Source organism: Pholcus phalangioides, unplaced genomic scaffold (genome assembly GCF_987345545.1).
Source record: "Pholcus phalangioides strain wild (caught in Gottingen) unplaced genomic scaffold, Ppha-v1.0 ptg000015l_1, whole genome shotgun sequence".
NCBI lineage: Eukaryota > Metazoa > Arthropoda > Arachnida > Araneae > Pholcidae > Pholcus > Pholcus phalangioides.
The window spans coordinates 43858760-43885847 of NW_028301608.1; the positions used below are offsets into that span (position 1 = coordinate 43858760).

General features: G+C 33.6%; 1 protein-coding gene across 3 annotated transcripts; it reads left to right on the top strand.

The window, feature by feature from the left end:
• The first annotated feature begins 1409 nt into the window (after nt 1–1409).
• On the top strand, nt 1410–23099 carry Cbl (E3 ubiquitin-protein ligase CBL). 3 transcript variants are annotated; one of them, XM_089243610.1, is made up of 12 exons: nt 1410–2012; nt 5684–5830; nt 6858–6989; nt 7386–7538; nt 8106–8325; nt 8820–8984; nt 9227–9301; nt 11622–11764; nt 15056–15141; nt 18853–19137; nt 19727–19847; nt 22676–23012. In XM_089243610.1, the coding sequence occupies exons 1-12, from the start codon at nt 1462–1464 to the stop codon at nt 22884–22886; spliced, it is 2289 nt and encodes a 762-aa protein (XP_089099736.1). In that variant the 5' UTR covers nt 1410–1461; the 3' UTR covers nt 22887–23012. The 3 variants fall into 3 exon arrangements, with proteins under 3 accessions (XP_089099736.1, XP_089099737.1, XP_089099738.1); XM_089243611.1 differs by having other exon boundaries at nt 19730–19847; XM_089243612.1 differs by having other exon boundaries at nt 1411–2012; nt 7401–7538; nt 22676–23099.
• The last annotated feature ends 3989 nt before the right edge of the window (nt 23100–27088 follow it).

Here is a 27088-nt window from a genome sequence, read left to right on the forward strand (position 1 = left end):
GTCATCATGAGATGACCGGAACATGGCGTCTTGTTCACAAAACGAGAAGACAAACCCATCAAAAAATTCTTATTACTTAAAAAATTCAATTTCATTCGTTTAAATGAACAAGAAGAATGGCTTTTCCCTTTAAAAAAAATTTAAACCTCTGCATGAAGTATACATCAGAAACACTTAAACGCGTCCATTTTTATATGGAAAACCTATCCAAGACGACATTGAAAACAGTTTTTGGGGGATTGTAAGGATTCTATTTTTCATTAAAAAATTAAAAAAATCAATTCGTGGAACGATATTTTCCCGTCTTATTTGAAAATGACTGAAATAGGCTTGTGACAACATCACCTATTCCCTTATATGCTAATGATAGACAGACTGATACGTGCGCATCATTTAGAATTTTAGATGAATAAAATCTCATCGTTCTGTGGATTCCAAGCCGCTCATCTTTAACGCAGCTTCGGTGGATTCGCTCCCACTTATTAGTCAAATAGTAACTCCAAAGGACTGCTAGTTTCGGGGCCCCTGCGAGAAACGGGCCCTAAACCTAAGATAAATGTAGCAATTTTATTATGCATTTGGATTTTTTTTTTAAAGTATATCACAAAGTTTTAATTATAAAGATTATTTCGATTATATAAAGATTATATATTTGTGGTTGAAAAAAAAATAATATAAACCGTGCTGTTTTTAATAGTCCAGTAGAAAAATAATTTTTGTTTTATTATTCAAATTTGTCTTTAACATAGTTACAGTTGAGACCTATAAAATAAGTGGTACAAAGCTGGAAAAACGTTTTAAGTGGGAACGTTATAAGCGATATCAACTGCAAATTACAAGAATCCCACAGCATTTGTTCTGAGAAAAAAATGAAACTTTAATGAAAATTCTATTAATTTCATGAAACATTTATGTTCATTGTGGAAATTTAATTCAAAGTTGATTTTTTCCCCCAAGTTTTAATGTCTCCCATTTTCTTGAGAACGAAAAAAAAAAAATTATGTTTTAAGATAACTCATATGTGTAAAGACAACCCGCATTTATCATGTATAGAGATTTAATGAAATAAATTTCCTCTTTCCTCTCTTCTCATGAGAGTGTTTTTCAATGACTCATGATAACGCAACCAGCAGCTTGAATTTTCATCAATGAAACTGTTTTTCCTCTTGTGAGCATGAGCCGAATTACGTAAAATATAGGGAGGGGAGGGTACGAAGGACATAAAAACAAAACAACACCACACAGAAGCTCATTCATGTACACGCGTGTGAGATGTGAATGTATCTCAACGACTAATCAGAAAAGGTTTCTTTATATGACGTGGCGTAGATGAAAACCTCAAATGCGCGTTGATTCGCCAACGCTTGAGAGTCGGTTTCGGATCGCGCCAGCGTGCACGTAGCGACAGAGAGCGCAACTGCGGAAACGGGGAATGGAGAGATATGCTCTGGTTGTACCAAAATGGCGGTAAGCAGCAGCAGGGCAAGAAACCTACAAGCAATGAACATTTCGTCGCTGTTCAGCCGCCTCCAGGGTGCATTTTCGGAAGCGATCGCGACCCCGAAGTTCGTGATCGACAGGAGGACGATAGAGAAGACGTGGAAACTCATGGACAAGGTCGTCAAATTGTGCCAACATCCCAAAATGAACCTGAAGAATAGCCCACCGTTCATCCTGGACATCCTCCCGGACACGTACCAACACCTCCGGGTTGTTTATCACAAACACGAGGACAAGCTGCACGTCCTGAACGAGAACGAGTATTTCCGAATATTTATAGACAACCTGAACCGGAAGTGTAAACAGGCCATTAAGTTATTCAAGGAAGGCAAGGAGAAGATGTTCGACGAGTCGTCTCACTACAGGCGCAATCTGACAAAACTTAGTCTAGTTTTTAGTCACATGTTGTCCGAACTCAAAGCAATTTATCCCAACGGTAGTTTCGCCGGCGACGGATTCAGAATCACCAAGAGTGATGCCGCCGAATTCTGGAAGACGTCGTTCGGAGAAAGGTGATCATCCCTTCAATCATCCTTGACCGCTGTCTGTGTTTCATTTTAAGCACAATATATACATATATATATACACTTTATGCCATACATGCTCAATCCGCGGCCCTCTGAGTCATCTGATGTGGTCAGTGACCTCAAATCTAATTTTTCAAATGAATGGTACATAAGTGGCATATTTCCAGTTCACTTCAGGGACACACAGCACGTTCACAGATCACTTATGGGACCCGGAACACAGCTCCAGATTACTCAAGTGACCCACTGCATATTTACAGATCACTTGAGTAACCTGAGACATGGTTACAGATCACTCAAGCGGTCGATGCATTTTCACAGATATTAACGGACTGGCAGTATTCACAGATCACTTGAGTGGCCGCAAGTATTTCCAGACCACTCAAGTGATTCATGGCATTTCCACAGACCATTTAAGGGACACGTGGCACAGTTTCACATCATTTAAGGGGCTCGCAGTACAATCCCATATCATTAAGAAGCTTTGCGTCGTCTGATGTGGCTCATGACCTCTAACCTAATTGTATAAAAATTAACCAGGCAGTTTATTCACAGATCACATGAGGTACCATTAATGAAACATATTCATACAAGGCTGGACAAATCTGTCATGCCTGGGGTGTGTAAAAGTTTTGGTATGTATTTTTTTTCGATCACATGCCAGATGTTAGCATATCGAATGTTGAATCGGGCATGTATTATTCTGAGACGGGAATGTAAATTTTCAGAGATTTGTGCAGCTCTGATTCACAGATCATTTAAGGGACACTCAGCACAGTTCCAGATCACTTGAAGGACCTAGATGCAGTTTGCATCACCTAAGTTAACAACCACCATATTTACAGATCAATTAAGCTGCTGTATAAAATGCGCATAGTTGTTACCATAGTTACTTAGGTGTGCCACTGATGTTAAGCAAAAAGCTCCGTTAAATTTCGCATGGCCCTTCACTTTTTTCAATGGGGGGGGGGGGGGGCATGGGGTCCTAGTAAATACAGTGCAAACACACCTATATAACGTAAAAACCTATATAACCTAAAAAGGCAGTAACTATAACATCCTTATGGAATCATTAAATTTTAAAATGTTGGGAAGTGGATAAATCATGTTTATCCACGCTTTCATTGATACGTGCTTTCTTCGCACGTATCAACGAACAAAACCAGCATTACCATTCCAATTCACCATCCTAGGCCATAATTATGTTCAGTTGATTAATTCATTAAGGATTTATCATATTCACCAACTCGAGCTTGTAGGTCAAACATAATCTTGGTTGAATATGATAAGTTCTTGGCTTAGGACCAAAAATAATTAAATTAGTCTAGAAAAAAATTGGTTTGTCAGATTTTACTGTCCGCTAATGGCAAGTGAAATACTTTAAGTCTTATTCCACAGGACCAGGAATCAGATAGATTGTAACAGTAATCAAATACAGTAAAAGTTTGTTATAACAACAGTTCACAATCACAAGGAAAAAAAAAGAAAAATTTTCGTTATAATATAGATTTCTCATAAGTGAATATCCATTTTTGCTCTGTGAGGAGGTTATAGAATTGTAGAAAATTGCTTCTTTATCTGCATTAAAATGTCTTAAATCGTTCTGTTCTAACAATGAATGAACAGAGCACTAATCATGCAATTGATTTTTGGTCTTGCAGCTGTTGATTCTCAGACATTTTTGTATAGAATTTCGTATTATTGAAGCAATTTAATTGACCAGCTGAACAATTAAAGTCTAATTATTATATCACCGCTCTCTTCCATGGCTGTATAGACTCGTCAACATTTTTCAATCGATCGGCAAGATTTTTTGAGTAATTTAAAAAGGACCGAAAAGTTTTGGTCCCAGTCTTTTAGTCATTGGGAGAGAGAAAAGTTGACAAAATATCACATATCCCATGTGTATAATGGGGAAGCTCAAAAATCAGAAGGGGATGTTAAAGAAATTGACATTTCTGTGTTCATTCTTATAAGCACCTCAGAGTGATTGTTATGAAAAGCATGTACCATGATAAGTCATGTTCAATTCTTGAAGAGAGATGGAAAAACATTTTTTTTTTTTTAGAATGTTTCGATGTTATAGCTAATAGTTTCTAATTTTGAACTCAAGATTCATAATTTTTTGTTTTTCCACACTCTAAATTCACTTTAGTGGGGGCCCATGAAAAATATCATCTGTTGCAATATGTGGGGGGGGGGGGGGCATGCATCAGAGAGAAAATTTCAAAAAGTGACATTTTTAAAATATTTTTAAAAACTGTTGAAATGTCATGTTTTGAAAGGAAATAAAACAATTTAAAAATCAAATATATAAATTCAGCAGAATTATTAAACAAATTTTGAATGTTCATAATTTGAATGCCACAAAACGTGAATTATCAGATGAGAATATTTAATAATATATCCACAATCCATGCTTTTCTGTGATCAATAATTTCATAATTTTTCTCTATCTCACATAATTTTTTATTTTTCTCTGATGAGCTTTTTCTATCCAGAGAAAGGTTCTTTTTTTTCCCTATCAGAGTGCTTCAAAGAAGAAACGTGTTGAAAAGCTGAATCATTCTAACCTCAGTAAATTAAAAGCTTAAGAAGTAGATTTTTTTATATTTTGCCCATGAGAAGGGAAGAAGAAAAAAAAAAAAAAGTGAAAATAGCTCTCACCAAAAAATGCTTGAGTTTAAGCAGGAAGTCATAGGAAACAGGAAATTCATGGAACCATGAAGCTTTCGCTTCCTGTCTGCACTGCATCACTTGATTTAGTCACACATCCTTCTGCTCCACCATCTAGCTCTTTGAGGTATTAGTCCTTAGTCATGAAGAATAACAATGCTTATAACCCCCCTCCAAACTTTGTGTAATCATATCAATCTTTCATTTGAGATTTACTTTTGGTATCTCACAAATTTTTTTTAAATGCTGGAAAAGGTTAGAATACGCTTATACAAGGACCAAGATCAAAACACGACTATACTTTTGCAGAACAGTTTCTTACACAATGGCAAAACTTGTCAACCCAGATAAAACATTCATTTTTTTAAACATTTATATAAAACAAAGCTATATCTAATGGTAGAGCTGAAAAAACAGCAAAATTTAGTTATGTATCAATTTTTTTCCCCTGAATTAATGTGTGACAAATCTGAAAAAGAAAAGGGCCAGCCAAATTTCCTAGTATTTCTTTCATATTTTTTTTAGATGAAAAACAGCTGAAATAACATTATTTTAAGGTGACCTTTTCCCATGATGTTGAACACGCTTACATAGATGCCAAAATTTTTGAATTGTTCTTGGACTTCGATTCAGTAATCACTTGTAGAGAATTTTATACATTAATGTTAATTTTTTCTTTGCCATGCTGACTTGGCACTTTAGATTTGTCAAGCCCTGCATTAGATAATGATTTTTATTGAATTATTAAAGAATGATTACACTTTAGATAATTGATAATAATAGTGATAATCTTTGTTTGATATATTGAAGACTTTAATAGGTGATTTTTGTTGATTATGCTAGTCATTTTTCTCAGAAAACTCGCTTGGCATGAAACCTTGATTTTGAATGATTTTTTAAAGATTTCTATATAATTTATTTGCGATCAAAGTAAAAAATAAGAAGATGGTTTATTAATTTGAATTCATTTCTTGTTATAGTACAATTGTTCCATGGAGGATTTTTAGACAGACCTTGCATCAAGTTCATCCTATAAGTTCTGGGCTTGAAGCTATGGCTCTTAAATCCACTATAGATTTAACTTGTAATGACTACATATCCAACTTTGAGTTTGATGTGTTCACAAGGTATGTTTTGATTTGCATGTTACATTGAGAAGCTTCACAAAATTTTCTTATATAGTATTCACAAGTGTATCTGTAATTTTTATTCAGTGAACTCCCCTCATCTAAAACGAAGAGGATCGAACCCATTTCGAATAAGAAATTTTGAATATACATTTATATTCCAAGATTCAAAATATTCCAAATTAGAAATGCATATGTAATGCATCTTTAAACATGCATAAGAAAATTTTTTTTTTGTTTCGAATAGCCTTTTTTTTTTTTGCTGTAGTTACATGCTTAAAAATATTATTCCTTTTCAACTTCAAGAAAATATACACTTTTAAAGCTGTTTGAAAAATTTTCTCGAATCAATACTTTTAATTGTGAATTGTGAATTTTATGTGCAATGATAATTGAATGTAATGGCATATTAACAAAATCTCGATTTGGAAAAAGTTTTGAATAATTGAAACATTAATTTTTTTCTTTTTATATATTTGATTTATTTAAACTTAACTAATTAGTGTTATACAATAACTCTTGGATTTTTTTAATGATTCAATAAAATTAGCCACCTGCATTTGATAAATTTATGAAAAGGGGAATACTTTTTTCATGGCTTGTTATTCACACCACCATGAAAAAATCACTAGTAAAAAAAAATTAACAAAGGCAGTGTTTCCTCAACCAAATAATGACTCGTAATGATTCCCATTTCATTTTTGTAGTGTGTATTTTTGCTGCTTATTCAGCAACATGTATCTTTGTGCACCTCTGTTTATTTATTGCATGCCGTCCCCATAGGTTGAAAATCACCATTATAGAGAAGAAAGATAATTTTCCTGAATTAGATATAGCAAATTCAATATTATGTATTTTAATTTACAAAATTGTAATTGAAAATTGGGTAATTGAATTTTCTTAGCTTGTTTTTTTGTATTCCTCTTCCCCCCCCCCCCCCCGCTTATGTCAAACTTGATTTGCTTGGAAAATAGGAGAAACATCAAATTTAGAGTTATAAAATGATAATGAATTATTTTTCTTACAGATTATTTCAGCCTTGGTCTACATTATTAAGAAATTGGCAAATTTTAGCTGTAACTCACCCAGGTTATGTAGCATTCCTTACGTACGATGAAGTTAAAGCCAGACTTCACAACTATATAAATAAACCTGGAAGGTTAGTTCATATTGTTTTTTTACTTTTAAACTTTGAATATTAAAAATTAATATTTACTATATGTAAAAAATACCTATATATGTATATAAGTCAGTAATCTTACTAAGAGGCCAACACCGTAGTTTCCTGTAAACATGCAAATGTCTTTGAGAACACTAGCAGTTTATCGCAAAATGCTATGGAGATGAAAATTTCATAGTACTGTAATGGCAGTGCATTTCATTTCACTATAAAAAGTAATAATCCAATTATGGTTTATTAAAAAACTTTTTAAATGTATAAAACATTTTGCGTCATATTTTGCTCCCTATTATTGATCTTGCAAACTGTACTTACTAAATATTCTTTCAAAGTTACTCTCATTAACTTTGTGTTTTTACACTCACATATATATAGCCTATTTGTTTGCAGTTATGTCTTCAGGCTCAGTTGTACGAGACTGGGTCAGTGGGCCATTGGCTATGTGACTTCCGATGGGAATATTCTGCAGACTATTCCCCAAAACAAATCTCTGTGCCAAGCTCTTCTGGATGGTTATCGAGAAGGCTTGTAAGTATAGATTATGGCCATTCAATGATTGATACATGCATATATCACTGCCATGTTTTGTTGGTTTTTTCCTTTCTGGTTTTGTGAAAACAGCCCAAGAGGGAGGATTAATAATTTTTTGCCCGATTCTAACACAAAGAAGAAATCAGTGATAAACACACACAACCAAATAATTTATTTGCGTTTATCATTGATTTGTACCAACCCCTCTTCGAGATATGAAAAAAACAACAACTAATGTTGAACGCTGCCCTTCAAATTCGACAATAAACTGTAGGTCCTGGCCTAATTAGCCCTCATGTACAGAAAATGACCATGGTGCGACCAAAATGGTGATTTAGAGTAGGATCTGTGTAGGCGAGGTTGTAAAGTGCCTAATAAAAATTGCACATGGCTCTCACGAATATAAATTAAATTATCTGGAATTTGTATGCTATTAAGGTCATCTGAAACATCAGATTCATAAAAATATTGTCTTTTTTTTTAATTTGAAACATTGATATCATGAGATTTTATTCATTTTAATTATTTGGGTGACCTAAAGATGTTTTTTTTCTTTTTGGTCAGTTATCTCTATCCAGATGGAAGAAATGTGAATCCTGATCTCAGCTGGGCAGTGCAAGCTACTCCAGAGGATCACATCAAAGTCACTCAGGAACAGTATGAACTGTATTGTGAGATGGGTTCCACGTTCCAATTGTGCAAAATTTGTGCCGAAAATGATAAGGACATACGAATAGAGCCTTGTGGACATCTACTGTGTACACCTTGCTTAACATCTTGGCAGGTTAGAATCAATATTGACTTGTATATTATAAAAAAAATGGAAGGCATATTAAGGAAAAATATTTTATTCTGGTATTTAAGCTGTGACTTGGTTTTTAATTCTGGAACAAAATGTTAAAAAAGAGGATGAGAGAGTGGTGTGCATAAGTGAAGAGAAAACACAATGACAATGCTTCTTTGGCTGAAAAATTAGAAAACAGTTGAAAAATTATTGTTTCTTCATCTGTTCGAAATATAATATAGCTCAACTGTATGAACATTAGAAATTAGAATGCAAGCTACAAAAATGTGTTTTCTTAATTCAGTAATAATCCTAACAAAATTTTAAGTGCCACATGATGATGCCTGCATAATATTAAATTTTGCAGCAATATGTTTGTTGTTTTTTTTTTTTAATCAATATTTGTTGTATGTTGAGATTTAACATTTTTTAAATTATATTTTTCACGCTATTGCATTTCTCTTTTAATTTTGATTTTTTTTCTTGAACCATAGGATTCCGAGGGTCAAGGTTGTCCATTTTGTAGGGCAGAGATAAAAGGCACTGAACAGGTGGTGGTTGATCCATTTGATCCTACTGGCAGAACTTTCAAGAGGAGTGATGGTCACACGTCACATATAGCAAATCTAGTTGATGTAGATGATGATGAGAATTTTGAGGTACTACATGAAATTATGAAAATTTCTAAAATTGTCGGAGCTTTGTTGGCATTTTATTTTAGACCTGGCATCTGAATCTTTATCAGCCATTCATTTTTTCATAAATACTTGCACCACTTTTGATACCTTGTATTTTAAAATTGCACTGGAAATTGGAATGTAGTATAGTAATTTTTGTTGCCCCCTTCAACCATTTGTGTTAAATGATTTTCTTCTGAATTTGGATGTTTGATACTTTATAGGATCCGAATACATGGACTTCATGCTTGCAGGCTCTTGCATTATCTCCACGTTCAGATGTTTCAGATGGTAGTCGTGTGAGTAAAATTTATCTCTTTGGACACATCGAAGTATTGATATCTCTCCTACCTGACAGATTATTATTTTGAAAGGGCAGTTTTTACAAAACATGATAGTTTTATATTTTACAAATTATTTATAAAAAAAAGAAAACTAGCACTTTGCCTGGAAGCACATTGAGGTGGTGACCTGATTTATAATGGATATATGTTAATTGAAAGGTAAAAATGGTAAATGTTGTAAGTGCCGAAAGGGAAACTGTTGGGAAATCACAAAAAATCCCTATTTTTTTACAGTTCATAGGGATGTGCACTTTCTTTAAGCCACTGTCCTTCTCTCTCTGCACTCTTTTGAGCCACACTCTTTTTTCTTCACTCTACCAGGCACTTTTCACATTGACAGCATTCATTGGTCATTTGACACTTTAACAATTCAACATGAAAAATTATGTTTAGATTTTCTGCAACTTAGTGTTTAGCATTTTTACCTTTCCATTATCCTTAATTTTTCCGATACATCGTAATTACATGCTCTTCGATGACTTCGATACACTTTTTGTGAAATATATTAATTATGTGTCTTGCTGTTCAGCAGAATGGTAAGTTTTCATGAATTACAATACTGCTTCTATATGTGGCATCTTCTAATAAAAACTTTGTACATGTCTATATTCAATCAAAATATATTGCAATTTCTTCCTTCTATGACTGAAATTTTTGGTGTTTTGAGCTGAATGAGAAAGATATAGAATTAAGAATCTCACATATTGTAATTTTCCGCATATATACAAATTTCACCATTTTTCTGCATTGAGAACAAATATTATTGAGATCTGCAGCAGCATGTAATTCACATGTGTAAATTCCATTCACTAATTATGACATCTTTGGATATTTAAGAAGTGGTTGTTCATGGTTTTTATTCAGAAAAAATTTGATAATACTTCTGTTCACATTTATAAACCATTTATATATTTACTTAATAGGTAATACTTATAACCATCTATAAATATTTATTTTTATTTCCCCATTCTAAAAAAAACCTAGCTTCTAGATAATATACATCAGCATATAGTTTGTTCTAATAAATTCACATTTTAAGAGCAATAGTAGTAGTAATTTCCTGCATAAAATCCATTATACAATGGATTTTAATTACAGTGCTTGCTTTGTAATGCAGAAAAAAGCATCTTCAGATTTGTGATTTCTGATATTGCCTTTTCAATACCTTCCTGAAAGCGCATAGGTGCCAATGCTTCCAATTTACCCGGAAGCCTTCTCATTTTTTAGCCTCATCAAAATCTTCCTGTCAAAACCAAATTTTTCCAATTTTTCATACTCTTATAGCGAAGTCTCAAAAAATTCTCATTGTGCTTTGTGAAAATTAGCCCCCCCCCCCCAAAAAAAAAAAAATAATCCCCCAATCATTGGAATCTCAAAATAACCATGTTTTCTAGAGAAAAATGTGGAAATTATACCAATTGTTACTAAATGATAGCAAAACTCTGCAAAATTTCCAGACTTTTCCAGTCTGAGAATCGACACCAGATGCCCATATCTGGTGTCTTTTATTTGGCTAAGTATTTGGTGTTTTTAGTCTAATATAGATGTTGAGTTTTTTATAGTTAGTGCACCAACTTTAATTCCACAGGCTTGAGTGTATTATTCCACCTATGCCATAGATTATTTTCACAGTCATTTAAATTTTAATAAAGTTGTAGATATTAAAGAGAGAGAGAGAGAAAATAAGCAAGATCTTTTGTTTATTATACCCAAGAGATATCTTGATTGAAATACAGAAAATACAGTAGCCTCTATATCCGTTTTTTAGGCTGGCTTTCTTTAAGCATATATATAGAAGAGGAAAATACCACAGCATACAGTGTGCAGTTTATATTATCTAAATAGTCTTTTTTGATTTATTTCCAGTAATCCGGCACGCTATGGTCTGATATTCACCAGATCAGCGAGAGTCTACTGTATTGAAGGATATAAAAAAAATTATGGTTTAAATCTGTTTTCTGCAGATCCTGTGCAGTAACAATTAACAATAAAGACATCTTTTTTATGCACAAAATTAACTCCATGTGAATATCTTATTTATGGTTTTTTGCATAAAATTAATAGAAGAATAAAAAGGTAACATAGCATCTAAGCTAGCTAGTACTACTATAGCTACTACTACTATTACTGTCTCAAAATATTTTTTTTTAAATAACATTTAAAAATATGGTAAAGTTATAACACTTTCAATAAATGTTTGCAGTTTGTGTCTATTGTCTATTTTATTTTGAAAAATGAAAAAAACTCCCATCATTTTATGATTTGATGTTTTTAGTCTAATAGTCGTTCACCAATGGTTTCACCAAGAGCTTCACCACAGTCAACGAGAAGACCTCCGATGAATGCCCCACCGCCTGTTCCTCCTCGTCACACATCGCCAACAACCACTCCAGGGCAGTCTCCTGGATCCTCTCCTCGGTATATCTTATTTCATTTACCTAAATAGTTTTTCTTTTAAACGTTTGTGTACTGTTTTCTTAAGTATTGGGTATAAAACTGTTATTTGCTACTCAAAGAATATATGTATTAGAGAGTATCAGTATGACAGCTTGACAAATAAAAAAAATATTTAGGTGCCAGCCAAATTTCTTAGGAGCCAGACATGTTTTTTTTTGTCAAGGAAAAACCAGTTTGAAATGTTTTTCAACTTTTCTGGGACTTGACAATTCCTCCCTGCATTAAAGGACGTAATTTGATAAAATTTCAAAATTTTGCGTCATTCTATGATTTAGCAATCACATATAGAATATTTAAGGACTGGTTTTCTAGTCATCATTGTGACCTGCCGCACAGGATTTGTCAAGCCCTGCTCTATGACACATGGAGTAAGTTAGATTATGTGTGGGAGAACCAGAAAAATTGAAAACTAGAATTGTTTGCATCTTATTTGTTTCGCAAATTGACAAAAAAAAGTTAGGTACTAGCCAGAATTTCTAAAATTTCACTGCAAATTTTGTAAAATACTTTTTCTCCCATTTGCCATAAATCTTAGTATCCCTGACATATTTAATGAAATCTTTCTACTTCAGACTCCAATTTATTTATAAAATTTTCGGTGCCACTACCAGTTTTTTTTGTAGCCATGGAGACATGGCACCAAGGATTTGTCAAGCTTTGATCTTATGTGTTATAAAATTTTGAAAAAGAAAAAAAAAATAGAAATTATTAGGTTTTTATTATTTTTTATGCCCCTTCTAGTTGGCATATCAAATACAATTCAATATCTTCAGAAGCTTAGCTTTGTAATAATAAGTAAATAGCAGCAAATATTGTGGTAAAATCTCTTGAAGCATTGAAAGTTTTGGATTGAAACCACACTGAAACATGTTCCAATGTTGTGTTCCGTTGACTGAACAATTAAAATGTCAAAAGTTCCTATTGAAAAATTGTTCATGCATATTTAAAATTCATCATTCAGATTTTTTTTGATAATTTTTTGTCGCACCACAGTCATTTTCTGCACACGAGGGCTAATTAGACCGGCACCTACAATTTATTGCAGATTCCGAACGGCAGGCTTGTTTTTTTTTTAATACTCATCGAGAGGTTGGTGCGGTAGCAATTTTTTGCTGTGGTCAAGTCGCTGTTTTTTGTTGTACCCCTGTGTCAGGAAAGTTTTCTGACAAGGACGAACCAGGTATCAAGCTCGCGACACCTCTAAACACCCTTTGGTACTTCAGGCGAGCATCTTATCGACCAGGCTACCGCGCCCCCATCATTCAGATTTGACATCTTTGATTAAGACACGTAATACACATACTTACTTTTAGCTCAATTCGGAGGACATGGTATATTCGAGGACCAAAAGGCTATTGGGTTTGAAATTCTTATTAATTTTCATTGGATGTTATAACTTATTGTGGTCAAGCTGCTAGTCGGAAGAAAAGAAAAGAAAAGAAAAAATAAATGAAACAGCTTTCCTTTTAGTGTTGTTATAGCTTTGTTGATATTTATCTAGCTACGATCTAATTTTCAACCTTGATACTATGCGGACCAACCAAGAAAAAAAAAATTATTGTAAAGCAGTTATCATTATATTGAGATGTAGCATTTTTTACTATGTGGGAAGGGGCATATGCAGGATTGACCTTTGGAGAGGGCACAAAAGGTTTTGGGAGGCACAAAATAGTCTTCCTGAGAAATTTTGAGTTACCACCCTTCAAAAGGCATTTAAATTAACAAAAATTAGTTAATGTAGCATGCAAAGGGTATATTTTCTTTTGATATTTCAATTTTTTCTCTGAAAAATTTGTAAGATCCTCAGGATTATTGTAAAAGTGGAAGTTTTCCTTTCTAATTCTTGTTGGCTTGGGGGGGGGGGGGAAGCATGGGCCAAATGAGCACTTTCCTGTGTACACCTCTGCCATCGGATGCTGTTGGTGATCATTTTCCGAATTGGCATTTAATGAGTTTATTCACAGCAAAAAATTTTAATTTATTAGTTGATGAATTCAGTTCAGTTATTCCATCCTGTAAAGTAGTTTACCACGCAACACTTTTATGTATTACATAAAAAGTAGCTTTTGTTGCAACTTTATTAACACTTTCAAAAGGTAGATAATACAAGATATTGATGTTATTGAATACTCTGGAGAGAACAAAAACTGGTAAGGAATTTAAAAATACAGTGAAGCCTCGCTACGACAGTACTCTATAACAATATTTTTTCTTTATCCGCAGAGTATTGTTATATCGAGGTTTCACTGTATACATATTGAAGGTAATGTCAAGCGAGATTTAAAAAATATCATAGCAGCTTCGAAATCTCCTTAAAATTATCATTACAGAGGGATTTATTGTAGTAAAGGATATCAATGTATCAGAGAAGTTTAACATTAGAATATATGCAATTCGAAACAATATTGTTATGGAAGGATTGATCATTGCATCACGGTTTCTCTGTGTATTGTATGAAATTTGAATCATCCTGTAATTATTTATTATTTTGTTCTAATTTTTCTTTTACTTTAATGCTCTTTCAAAAAATATGATAAACTAAAAAAAGTGAGAGAAATCATAATATTTAGGTATACTATGTTGAGATGAATTCAGTTGGAAGATCAACTGAATAGATCATTTAACTTTCTCACCAGCATTTACGAGATATCTAGCCTAACTTTGATGCTTTGTATTTCAGCAGTTGTAAGATATCTCACCTCCATAATCTCCCTCTTATTTTAACATTTATAAGCTCAGGCACATTGTGCAACTTTGCTTCTCCTAACAATATATTTTTCATCCCCCTCCACTTTGTTGGATCTACGAGTGGGCAAAATCAGATTTTTTTCATATTTTTAACAGAAAGAGTGAGTGGTAGGAAAAAGGTAAAAGTGTAATTTACCTTTTTCTTTCTTCCGTTTGGGTTAGTATATATGTGTGTAGTATATAAATAATAGAAGAAGAGTTTCTCTTCTCTTTCTTCTGTTTATTGTTCTCAAAGTAGAGGGTGGGAAAAGCACTATCACTTACAAAAAATCAAAATAGTCTTCTCCTTGGAAAAAGTTGTGGCATTTTGCACAGGGTCTGGCTCCATTTCCATTGTGCCATCTATAATATGGATTAGTGATTTATAAAACTACGGAAAGCGTAAATTAGAATTTTTCCAGTAAATGTCACCATCATTAAAAATGCTAAGTAAAAGAAAAGATAAATATTTATTGATATTTATGTTGCACTGATTGTTTGAAAAATGTATATTTTTTTCCTTAGCCACCTGTGTGGAAGCAAGGATGACACAGGAAATAGTTCTTCAGTAACAGTGACAATCACACCAACTGATTCACCAGACAGTTCTGGTTAGCATTTTGATACTTACTTTGTAGATTCCTCGTTAAAAAAAAGCTATAAAATAAAGTTTTTGTAATTTCTTTAAACTGTTCTCTTAGTCTTTTTCGTTATTTTTCGTTTTTCTCCGGCCAATGTAATGCACTAAATTCAGTTTTCTTTAGTTTTCAATTTTTTTAAAAATCAGCAATTTTGGCGCACGTGCTTACCAATGCACTGAAGCTGAAGGGGGAATTTTTTTAAAAAAGTTAATGTCAGAGTTGTTTATTTTTTTGAGATCACAGGAGAAAATGAGAGAAAAAAAATCAGAACAGTTTGAAGAAAAGACAAAGAGCTAAAGAATTCAGAGGCAAGTACTTCACATTTTATTCAGAACTATCAAGGGTCAATCAAATGAAACCTGTTTGAGTGGGTTCATTAGGATAAATAAAAACATGTATGGCCGAATTGAACTAAGTAAAATGTAAGGGAGCCAGAATGCATTCGAGTGTGAATGCCAATGTAACTTTTCCTAATTCACACAAATACATTCCAGTGTTTCAGGAGATTATGCTTACCTACCATCCTTGAAGAAATAACCAACTGCTTTGGTTGGTTGGCTACTATGGTACATTGGGCAAAATGGATAGAACTATCAACATAAGTGATCCAGCATGCTTTTTTTTTGTATGGTGTGGCTTAGTTTCTGCTTGAAAATGCTTGTCTTCATGTCCCTTCAGATAGTTTTTCTGTGAAAGCCAAGTGAATGAAAATCGACCAGGTTTAAATGATCACTGATACAATATCTTCTATTTTACTGTGTTGAAGCATTATGTTTGTAACATGAGGATGAGCATTGCATAAGAAACACACAAAAGCATGTTGGGTCACTCATTCCTGATGGCTTTATGTAGATTGTCCTACACATCAGTGTAGTAAACCTGCCAAAGCTGTTCCTAAAGATCAGTATCTATCTTTTTAAGCAGTAGGATGCATGTGTGAACAAATATAAGGGGAATAAAATTCTTCCAATAAACAAAAGTGCATGCATACAAAAAGCATTGCATAAATAAGAACTAAACAAGAGTGTGCATGCATATAGTAGAATCTCACATGATGGACACTATCAACAGACACCTCCCTTTCAACAGACACTTTTTTGAATTCTATAGAATGTGTTTTCAATATATTTTGTGGCTTATCCCTGACAGACAATTTCTGTTAGCTTACTAAATATTTGGTCCTATAGATGCTGCTTATCAAGAGCTTCAAATTTATTTTGCTTTGATCATTTCTGGCAGAAAACCAAGTACATTTTTTCATTTGTCATGATAAAGTCACACAAACAGGTTTAATCAACCATAGAATTTAAGAGTGCATTATATTACAATATTTTCCATGCATATTTCAGTCAATTTTGATATATTCTGGAGTTTTGTTTTTTTCTTCTCATTATTGATGTTTTCCTCTATTCACCTTTATTCTTCTATCCCCACATAGGTTTTTGTGGATTATATTCAATGACTACCATAATTTCCTAAGCATATAATCTGCTTACACAAATTTTATTACTCATGAGCAAAAAATCGTCCTGTAAAATAGCACCAGTATTTAATCCCTGAGCAAAATATTGCAATGTAAATGGTCAATTTCATTTAATACAAATACAAATACAAATACAACGCCACAACAGGCAAACTGCCCAACGAGGTGGCTGAGTTAAGAACATCATGGATCCCCGAGCCCCTACCCACTACTGCTACACCACACATGAACCCCCCCCCCCCGCGGAACCCCCCAACGAATCGGTACATGCGGGAATGTGCGTGTACGTGTAGTGCAACCTGACGTAAAGTTTTTTTGTTTCTGTGTAATGCTTGTTATGTGTAGTGCTGTCATCTGCCCCCAGTTTTACTAACTATGAGTGTGAAAAAAGTGTGAAATAAAAACGTTAATAATCTTTAACGCGAATGTGCAAAAAACAAGGTGAGATCTTCATTAGATCTTGGGATTATTGTTACCGTAGTGATCTGTATCACCACTTGTGAAATATTAATATGAAATTATATTAAATTCCACTTATGAAGTTGTAAATAAAATCTTAAAGAAATCTAATAATTCTTAATAATTTTTTTTGAACATGTAATCTACAAATTATAGGCATAAAATCCACAGTAGTTTTTTTTAGTATATTTTGATGAACGAGAAAACCTAGTATTTAAAAATGAAGTTCCTTTCAAAAACTTTTCATACCAAATAGTAATCTTTTAGTTGATAAAAGATGCAGCAAATATCAAATATGCTTCTGAATCTCCATATAAAAGGAAAGCATGTTTTTTTTCTCTATAGAAATCTATAAATTTATTAAGAAACAAAACCCCAAAGGATTTTTATAAATTCAGTTTTGGTCTTTTGTTAACAAAACAATTACATACTAGTTTTGATTATTGGCTTTATTAATGAAAATGTGATTTACATTCTTTAAAGAGGGTTCTAAAAACTATCTCTGATAAATGAAACATTTTCATGAGGCATTGTGACAACAGTAGACATTGAATCTTCAAATAGTGCTAAGATTTTGACTTCTTTATAAAGTGTCATTTTGTTTAAAAAATGTATGTGTTATGGTGAATGTGATAAATATATGGGGTTATTATACATAATTACCCACCATTTTGGTAAGTGATAAATTCTGAAAATTTACAGAAATTGTAGAAATTTACAGAAATTAAATTCGCATTTACTGGTATGACTATCAGACTTTCTCAGCCACCTCGTTGGACATTTTGCCTGTTGTGGCTTTGTATTTGTAAATATAAAATTTACCAGACATTTTCCCCAAACTTCAGTCCAAGAAGATGGATTTGATCAATGATATTGTTTTAAAATGTTGATAAATGTGAAGAAAGCTAACATCACAATGCTGATAATTTATAATTTAACCTTATTACATCTTATAATTTATTTTAATTTTTTATGGCAAAATATATATGTGTAGTGCACCTATCACGTGAGAGGAGAACTTGATACGTGATTGAATTTAGTGATATTTCTACATTATTTCTTCTATACTTATCAACTTCAATCAGGAATGATGCATCATCACCAGTAAAAGCAATAAATGTAAGAAAATTTATCAAATTGACCCAGATGATTTATGCATAATCACTGATGTGGCAAGTATGCATAATTACTGATTCATCACATTTACCGTAATGTATTTGAGATGGTACCAAGGAGGTTTTTTCCCCTGAATTCTATGGGGAACTGTATTTTAATTTTTTTTAAAACAAATAGTACTTTAAATATGTCTCTGCAAGTGTAACTCATCCTGTATCTTAAAAAACGCATGGTTCATTAATTTAGTCTGTTCTATTCCTCAAATTCAGGAAATCTCGAATGATGATGCAATGACTCTGCTGAATTGGCATCTTATAAAAATATATTCTCTTTATTTTCAGTCTTTAATATATGTATTCAGAGAGCTTTCATACCTACCACCTAGAGTTTTTTTTACTTTCTTTTTTCATGAACATGTGTCATTTGAATGGCTCCAGTTTAATTTCATTACCATTAATCTTTTCTTGTCCGCTGAGTCTGGATACAGTCAAAATGACACTGCTTATTATCAAAATTTTTAATACACAGCTTATATATATATTTTTTAGTGAATATAAAATAGGAACTTGTTTCATCAGAAGTTTAAGTTTTTTCTATTAACTATTAAATATTTTGGCTTGCAGGTGTCAGTATCTCGTATTCAGAAATAGCCCATGATGCATCGCAGTTGAAATCAGCCTCACCTCCAGCTACAACACCAGTGTCAAATTGTGGCACATGGCCACGTTCATCGCCAAGTTTAGGGCTGACAACACTGTCTCCTCCAACATCTGCCTCTCCTCTAGAATCACCGTCAGTATCTGCTGTACCACAACCATCTCCAGTGAATCCATCTGTACATTATGCCGAATTAGCTCAAATCCGGGAAGAACCCAGCTATGCAAATACAGAAATCAGTGCAAATCGTGGTAATTTGTTGGGTTCACATCCAATTTCTTTGCTTTAAATAATTTTTTTAAAATTTAATTTCGAGCCTTTTAAATCAAAGAATTATAGCCTTTATTAGGCCAGGATTTCTATGACTTTGCATATTTCGCTATTCTTACATGATAGATCCTTTTTGAATTATTTTCAAGGTATTTCTCATAATTTTGAGAATTTAAGGCATATTTTGGGGCATATATTTCAGCAGAACAATGAAGGAGGGATTTTTTCACCAATTTCTCATAATTGGTGATTTTTCAGTGATATTTAAAAATTGATTCTACTTTGGCATCGTTTTTTTGCAGTATTAGTGCAACAATTGACAATTTTATTTGTGTACCTCTGGCATCATTTTTGGCAATTATTATTGATTTCCTGTATCTTAAGGAAATGTGGTCAACCGGTTTACAAAAGGCATATTTTTAGGTTTAAGGCATGAATGCATTTTTACAAATAATATTCTGTCAATTTTTATGCTATAAAAATCCTAGCCTTAGTCATTATTTTTTAACTTGTTGCAGACATCACCATATTGCCAAATGGATAAAGCTTAAATTTTTTTCTTTTTTCCAGTAGGTTCCCAGATGCAACGGTCTTCCTCATCTTCATCGGGGGCTGCTGCAGAATCTGTACAGCCTTCTTCTTCTTCTCCACCCCCTCCTTCGTCTTCTCAGAACTCCAAAGCAGAGAAAAGGTATTTTTGCTTTATATGTTCATGTTTAAGTGCTGCAATATACTGACTCTTATTAACACTGAAAATACCACCCATTTTGTATTGAAACATATGACGCAATTTAAAAAAAAAACATTGTTTGTTCTTTGCCTTTTTGATGTATTTTTTAAAAATACTTCCTTCTACATAATAAGAAAAATCTTTAAATTATTCAAATTTCTGATATTAGAACTCTGCCAGTGTTTTCTCAAGGGGAAAAAATTGAATTTTGAGAGATTAACTCTTTGTAATCCAGAGGTTTCTCTCTACTCCGTTGGTACAGTTTGTGCTTTATAGCACCTCCCTGCAATGAGGAACATCTCTAGATGCTAGCTATTGCGTTTTTTGCATAGCTTATTAGTTTTGTTCAGAAGCCAAATATCCACTTGGGGGGATGGGGTGCTTCCAGGTATTGTAAAGGGTGGTTGTAACAATAGAGCATTGGTTTTTCCTGATGTCCATTCCACCTCAACATAGGACAACAAAAGGTTAAAAATAATTTGTGTGTATAAAGCAAACACATACATTTCGAATTAAGAATATTTAAGTATTATGTTTACATGTATAGAAACTTCATCTTATAAAAAGACTACAAGAGAGCAAGCACTACGTTGCTCAGTTGTAAATGTCATTATTCCCACTCTTGGTAATCATGTTCAACGACGTCAATTTGCAACTTTAATTACTCGCCACATTTCTTTGCTGTTCAGCATGATGTAACTACAGATGATGGGGTGGACAAAAAAACTTTAGCTGGTTTCAAAGGACTATGAGCAATTCATGGTACCTGGGAAAGCAGGGAAGTGTGTAAAATGGTCAGGGAAAATGTAAAATATTTGGGAAAAGTCAGGAAAATATACAAATATTTAATAAAATTAGGGGGAGGGGAATTCTGTAAAGGGGAAAAAGCAAACCTCAAAATACATTTTGAAGGCTATGATTTGGAATCGTATTTCTTTCTCCGGGAGTTTTGGTCTGGGAAATGATTGAATAGATTTTGTTCAGAACCCTGTAATGAATCAATGTGTAATTCTGGGAATTAATTTTTTTTCACCATGTGCTCTAGATATTTAATATCACATTATTACAGTTACAAAGTTACGGTAACAAAATTTGGAAAAATTTTATAATGCAGACACCCAAATGTTATTGCAAAGTTGGAACAAACACTATGGGAAGAACCACAGGAATATTGGAATTATTGCTCTTAGTTCAAGAATGTCTACACAATATCCGATCAAAAAAAACCATGGAAATAAAATAGTTTTAGAATGGGTAAATAAAAAACAGTTCAGTGGGAAAGTCAACAGTGTCAATTTCTAGATCACAGACGGAAGAAAAGCATAGAGCGTAGGAATGTTGTAGTGATTCTTTCTGCCATGAAATTTCTGTATTTTATTTCTTTACTTTGGAGAGTTCAACCTCTTCCCCTTTTTTGGACTTGAGTGAAAGTTCCACCAACGTTCTTTGTATTTATTCGTAACGATGGATCTGATTCTGCAATATAATTTGGGGGCCACCACTGCATTTTCTAAAATCTGTAAAATTTTATGACTGTGTTAGTTATGTGTTGTTATTTATCTGGAACACTTGCTGAAAAAAGCTGATTTTAACAACCATTCATTACAATCTCTTGCATGACCTTTCAAATCAGCAAAAGACTTCTTGTGCACCCTTTATATTGCAACAATGATCGTTGCACGCCCTGGTTCTTTTTATGATCCACAGACAACAAATTGAAAACACAAAACAATATATATTCCATCAAAAACTATTTATTATTAACAATTAAATTCTCCTTTTGTTTTTTGTTTACATTTTACATTTCAAACACAAAATTCAATGATTGTAAAATATGAATTACAAAATAGGTCAATCATTTGCCCATAAAGGATAACAATGAACAATCTCACCAACATGGAGTCTGTCAATTTCTGCTGCACATTCAAATCAGTCAATCGAGTTCAAGTAGCCAGAGTAATTCCATCATTGCGCAACACCAACTACCAGTTCTTAGTCAGTTCATTGGACAATTCTCTATTCTGAAGAATGCCTCCCAGTCCAAGTATGATGATCAGATCATGTCAGGGTGGTCAGTTTATCTTCAGTGAGAAACGTGGATGGAGAAAACTTTAGACCAAATCTGTCAACTGATGAGGACAGCAATGAGATAACTTGGTGATTCATCATAGGTATGTCAAGACTAGACCTATATAAGGATCTCAAACAAATATTAGATCATTGAATGATGATCAACTAGATGCGCCGGCAATAAATGCGCAAAGGTACAGATGGGAAATTATTATTTTATTTTAGCCTTAGAACAACCAAAGGTTAAATGTTACATTAAACTCAAAACATGAGTACAGAATGATGATGGAAATAAAAGTAGCTTGCGCATGATTCCAGTCGTAAGCAATACTCAGAACCTTTCCCATATCCATATGAAATAGGTTGACATCACTAAAAATAATGTGCATATTTTTACATGAAACAATATTTCCGATTGACAACACTGATCATTGATTGGCCGCAATTGCTGAACACACAACCATTGTGGTTGAAGATTGGATGAACAAAGGATAATTTTTTAATATATTTTAGCATTATTATAGAAAATTATATGCTTCTAGAGACCCTTTTCCCAAACATTTATGGTGATAAAATGGATCATGTTACAGTATACATACATGATTTGATTGCAGTAATTATTTTGAATATTTTTTTTCCATCAGTTGAGGGGGGGGGGGGCAAGTGAGAAATATTTTGCCATTTCTTATGTCATTTCTCTAACTTTTGTATTTCTGTAGGTTGAGGTTGATAAAACCACTCGGAACAAGTGCCCTTGAAAACAAAGAAAACAACAGGGTTAGCTACGAGAATCTGCACATGGACCATATAGCAGCCCTTGTCTCTGAGGGTTATGCCCAAGATGCAGTGATTCGTGCTCTGGGCATATCTCGGAATGACCTACAGATGGCAAGGGATATTTTACATGAATTTGTTACCAAACGGAAATGATTCGCATGGTATAAGATACGTGGATGTGTGAAAAGTTAAACAGAGCAATACACTTGCTTTTGTTAATTGGGCGAGTGCTGATTATTTTCTGCATCTGAGATGCACATGGTTTGCTAAGCACTTGACTGTGTTTGTGTGTTTATTCGCTAGTCATGAGAAGAATGGTAAGAAAGAGGAAAAGAATGGTATTAAAATAAAATAGTCGTTATGACTACTTTGGAAAAGGTCCTCATATTAAAAATGTACAAAAGTACTCTCTAATATAATGATTTTTTTCCCTTTGTAATGTGTTTCAGGCAAAAAAGTTGTTCTGGAGCATATACATTGTGAAATAGCGCATGTGTGACTTCCTATGGTGGAAGTATTTCTGCAAGTCTGCATTCGTTTCACGATAAAACGTGAAATGTTGAGCATGCTATAATGTTCCTGTGTTTGTTCGAATTGTGAGAATGTAGTGATTCTACTCTATATATATAATATGGGAAGTGTGTGTATGAGGGGAGAGAAGAGATGAGATAAGCATCAAAACAAAAAAGACAATTTTCTTTTAACTTTCATGTCCACTTTGTCTTCTTCATGGCAAAGTTATACATTCTTACAATGTTTTTTTTTCTTTTCAGTGCTTTGAAACATACTTTTCATGTGTAGCATGTAAAAGCTCACATTGAATAAGTATTCTCATTGAATTTCCTCTTTCTCTATTCATATCAATACTTTCTATCTGCTTATCTACTAATTTGATTGCTATAAATATCAGGCTGTCATTGATTCGTTTTCCATGAATTTGCTGTGTCACTTTGTTCAATCATAATACTGTAAGGCAGGGCTTGACAAATCTCGGGTGTCAGATTGCCATGGGTGACTAGAAAATCTGCATTGCTGCATGAAAATTTCATGTCATGGCTAAATTAAAGTCTTGGAAAAGAAACGTGTCCTGGAATAGCCTAAAATAAAATTATTTTGGACATTCTTCGCTGTATAAAAATGTTTGGCTCCCCCAGAAAATTTGGCTGGGGCGGGGGGTGTCTAATTTCTTTTCTCGATTAACCAAGCCCTGCTCTAAGGTTATTCATAAAATATATGTTTTATTCATAATTTTTTTATTTTGAGAACTGAATTTTTTTTTAAATGACGCGGTACTGTGCATTAGTAACTTTATTTCTAACCATTTCCCCAGCATTAACCCTATATCTCATCAATGGTGGTGAGATGGTTAAACTACTTTTATTGCAGATACTTATCCCCTTGCAAAAGAATTCAAGCATCTGCCTGATTGTCTTATGTTAACGCTTTCGATCTATTCAAGTCGTTCAGCATGAACAGCCCATAGCAATTTCTATTTTCATAATTCTGAAAGATGAGATATGGCTTGAAGAGTTTATTTTTATGGTTCACAGGTTGAGCATACATACTTTTTTTATTCCCCTTATCATAAAAATATGGATGCATTTCGTGGGAGAATTTTTTCTTTTACTTATTGTCACAAAAACAGAAGAATCATTCAGAGACGTGTTCTCAATACCCATTATCAATTATCTATGACAAACATATTCAAGAAATTGAGTCATTCTCCACAGCTCAAGCTTTGTGTGCCAACAAGAGCATGCATAGCTCTTCTTTGCACACCCTTAACCAAGTCTGTCCCTTTGTAGGTATGCTCTTTAAAATCTTAGGGCATATACTCAAGTCCAAGACGAACTAAGCCTTGGAAAAGCGGAAGAATGAGTTTGAGGGAACGAGAAGAGACCATTTTAAGAGAGTGAAACTGACCATTCTATTCACTTTTCTGACCACTGCTGAACAATGCTCAGAAAAACTAAGCTGCTCGTCAATGAGAACATCCAAATCAGCAATCTTAGTTGCATAGAGAATAACTATACCATTCACCTCGTAAGTGAAACGGATTGTTTGAACCGAAATGAACGATCATGCATCTATCGACACTAAAGATCATGCTCATTTCATTAGTCCATGCTGCAGTCATATTCAAGTTTTTCCGGAGCATCTCCCTATTGCTTGGATTCCTGACTACCCGCATTAGCTTCACGTCTTCTGCAAATTTGCTCACAATCCTATTGATACCCTGAGAAAGTTTATCCATAGAAAGTGAAAAAGTGTGGGCCCAAGAACACTTCCTTGAGGAACTCCATTTTTGACACCTGTCCAATCAAAAAATTCCCCATTCACCATAACCCATTGTGACCTATCTATCAACCACGATTCTATCCAATTTAAAAAGTTATCCCATTCTCATGTAAATGCTTCAAGAGTCTACTATGTTAGACTTTATTGAATTCCTTTTGAAAATTGAGATAAAAAATGTAGATGTTTTTGTCATTTCCCAAAGCTTTAGTCACATGATCATAGAAGCAAAGGAGGTTGGTTACACATGACTTCCCCTTTCCTACCCATGCTGGTTTTTCAACAATACATTATTCTCGTCTATCCACTTCACCAATTGCCTTTTGATAACAATTTCCAAAATTTTCGAGAGGGAGTTCGCGTAACTCACTGGATGGTAATTTTACATGGTTTCTCTACTACCCTTTTTAAATATCAGCCATAAATATATATATATATATATATAAATATGGTTCACCATCTATATGGTGTGAGATAGGTTACAGAATAAGTGCAACTCATATGAAGATTGCCATTTCTATCAAGAATATTTTTCTTATATTTTGTACTCTGCTCATCTTTCAGAAATTATAATAAATGCTTCCTTGGTTTTTTAAGCTTTTTTTACATTTTCACAGAACTTCCGTTAGTACCCAATTATTCTATATTTTCAATTGGGTTTTACGAATGATGTATAATAATCAGTAATTAATCGTAGTTTTGTCATGTTTTATGAGGGGTGTTCGGAAAATAAAGATACAACAGCTATACTATTTATTCAGAACATTTCTGTTTGACAAAATGTATACTACAAATTATTCACTGGTGCATATCATTCCCCCTCATGCTAGAAGCATGAATGTGCAAATTTTCATTTTTTTTATCAGCTGGTTGGATACCTTATTTTGATAAGCTTTGCCTGAAACTCTAATGTGTATCCCCATTGAAACAAAATGTTACAAAACATTTTAGGAAAATAACCTCCATAGAGTAACATTGGTATAGAGAAGAAATTTAAATGTCACTTATCTCATCTTTTTTTCCCCGAGATTACACATTCATTCTTCTAGCATGAGGTAGATGTGTTATTTTTCGATGTAATTGCTACCATTGTCCCAACATTTATTTGGCCTGGATACAGTTTCTGTAACCCAGTGTCATAGAAATCTGCCGCCTGCTACAAGAACAGCATTATAATTTCATTTTTATTGATTCATTGTTATAGATGAGTTTTTGTGTGTCTCAGAAATGTTTCTTCAGTTGAAAGAAATAAGTGAAAGTCACTGCGCACACAAGTTCCATACTGTGTGGTCACAACTTACCTCTGGAATTTTTTGAAAAGTGTATTGGTGGCATGCTCTGTGCCAGCCATATATGGCAACATCTACATGTCAACAATTTTTTTTTTTAGTGGTCCACTTGTTTAATCATTGGTCGCGAACCACCAATGATTTCGAACGCTGGTTATGATGCTGGGAGATATGAAGCCAATCAGAAAAATGCCTTCTCCGTCCCAGAAAAAAGAAATCACGTTCCAGAATTGATGTGATTTTTTAAAAAAGGGAATTTGAGATTTCAAATTTCTTGGTTGATAATTTTGTTGCATCATGGTCATTTTCTGCACACACAGGCTAATTAATTAGATGCAGATTCAGAATGGCAGTGTTCAATGTTCGGCCTTTTTTATACTCATCGAAAGGTTAGTGAGGTTACCCCTCAGTGTGGGACTCCCTGCGATAGCAATCTCTTACTGTGGTCATGTCGTCACCATTTCTGTTGTACCCCTTCATCAGTAAAGTTCCTGACAAGGGCACCTTTTGAAATTGAAACATTGAACCTTTTAAACATTCTTTGGTGTTTTAACAAGTATATTATTCACCTGGGCTACTGCGTCCTTGGCTTTGTGATGAATTTGTATTGACCATTGCTGTTAATTATTACACTTTATTGATTTGGTGCCCATAAATGCAGAAAATTTCTGCGTGAATATCCACTGGATGCTCACACTTGAGCACTGAGTGCACCTCACGATTGGTGGGACTCTGAATCGCTTCCGCCTTTGTAACATCTTGTTGCTGAAG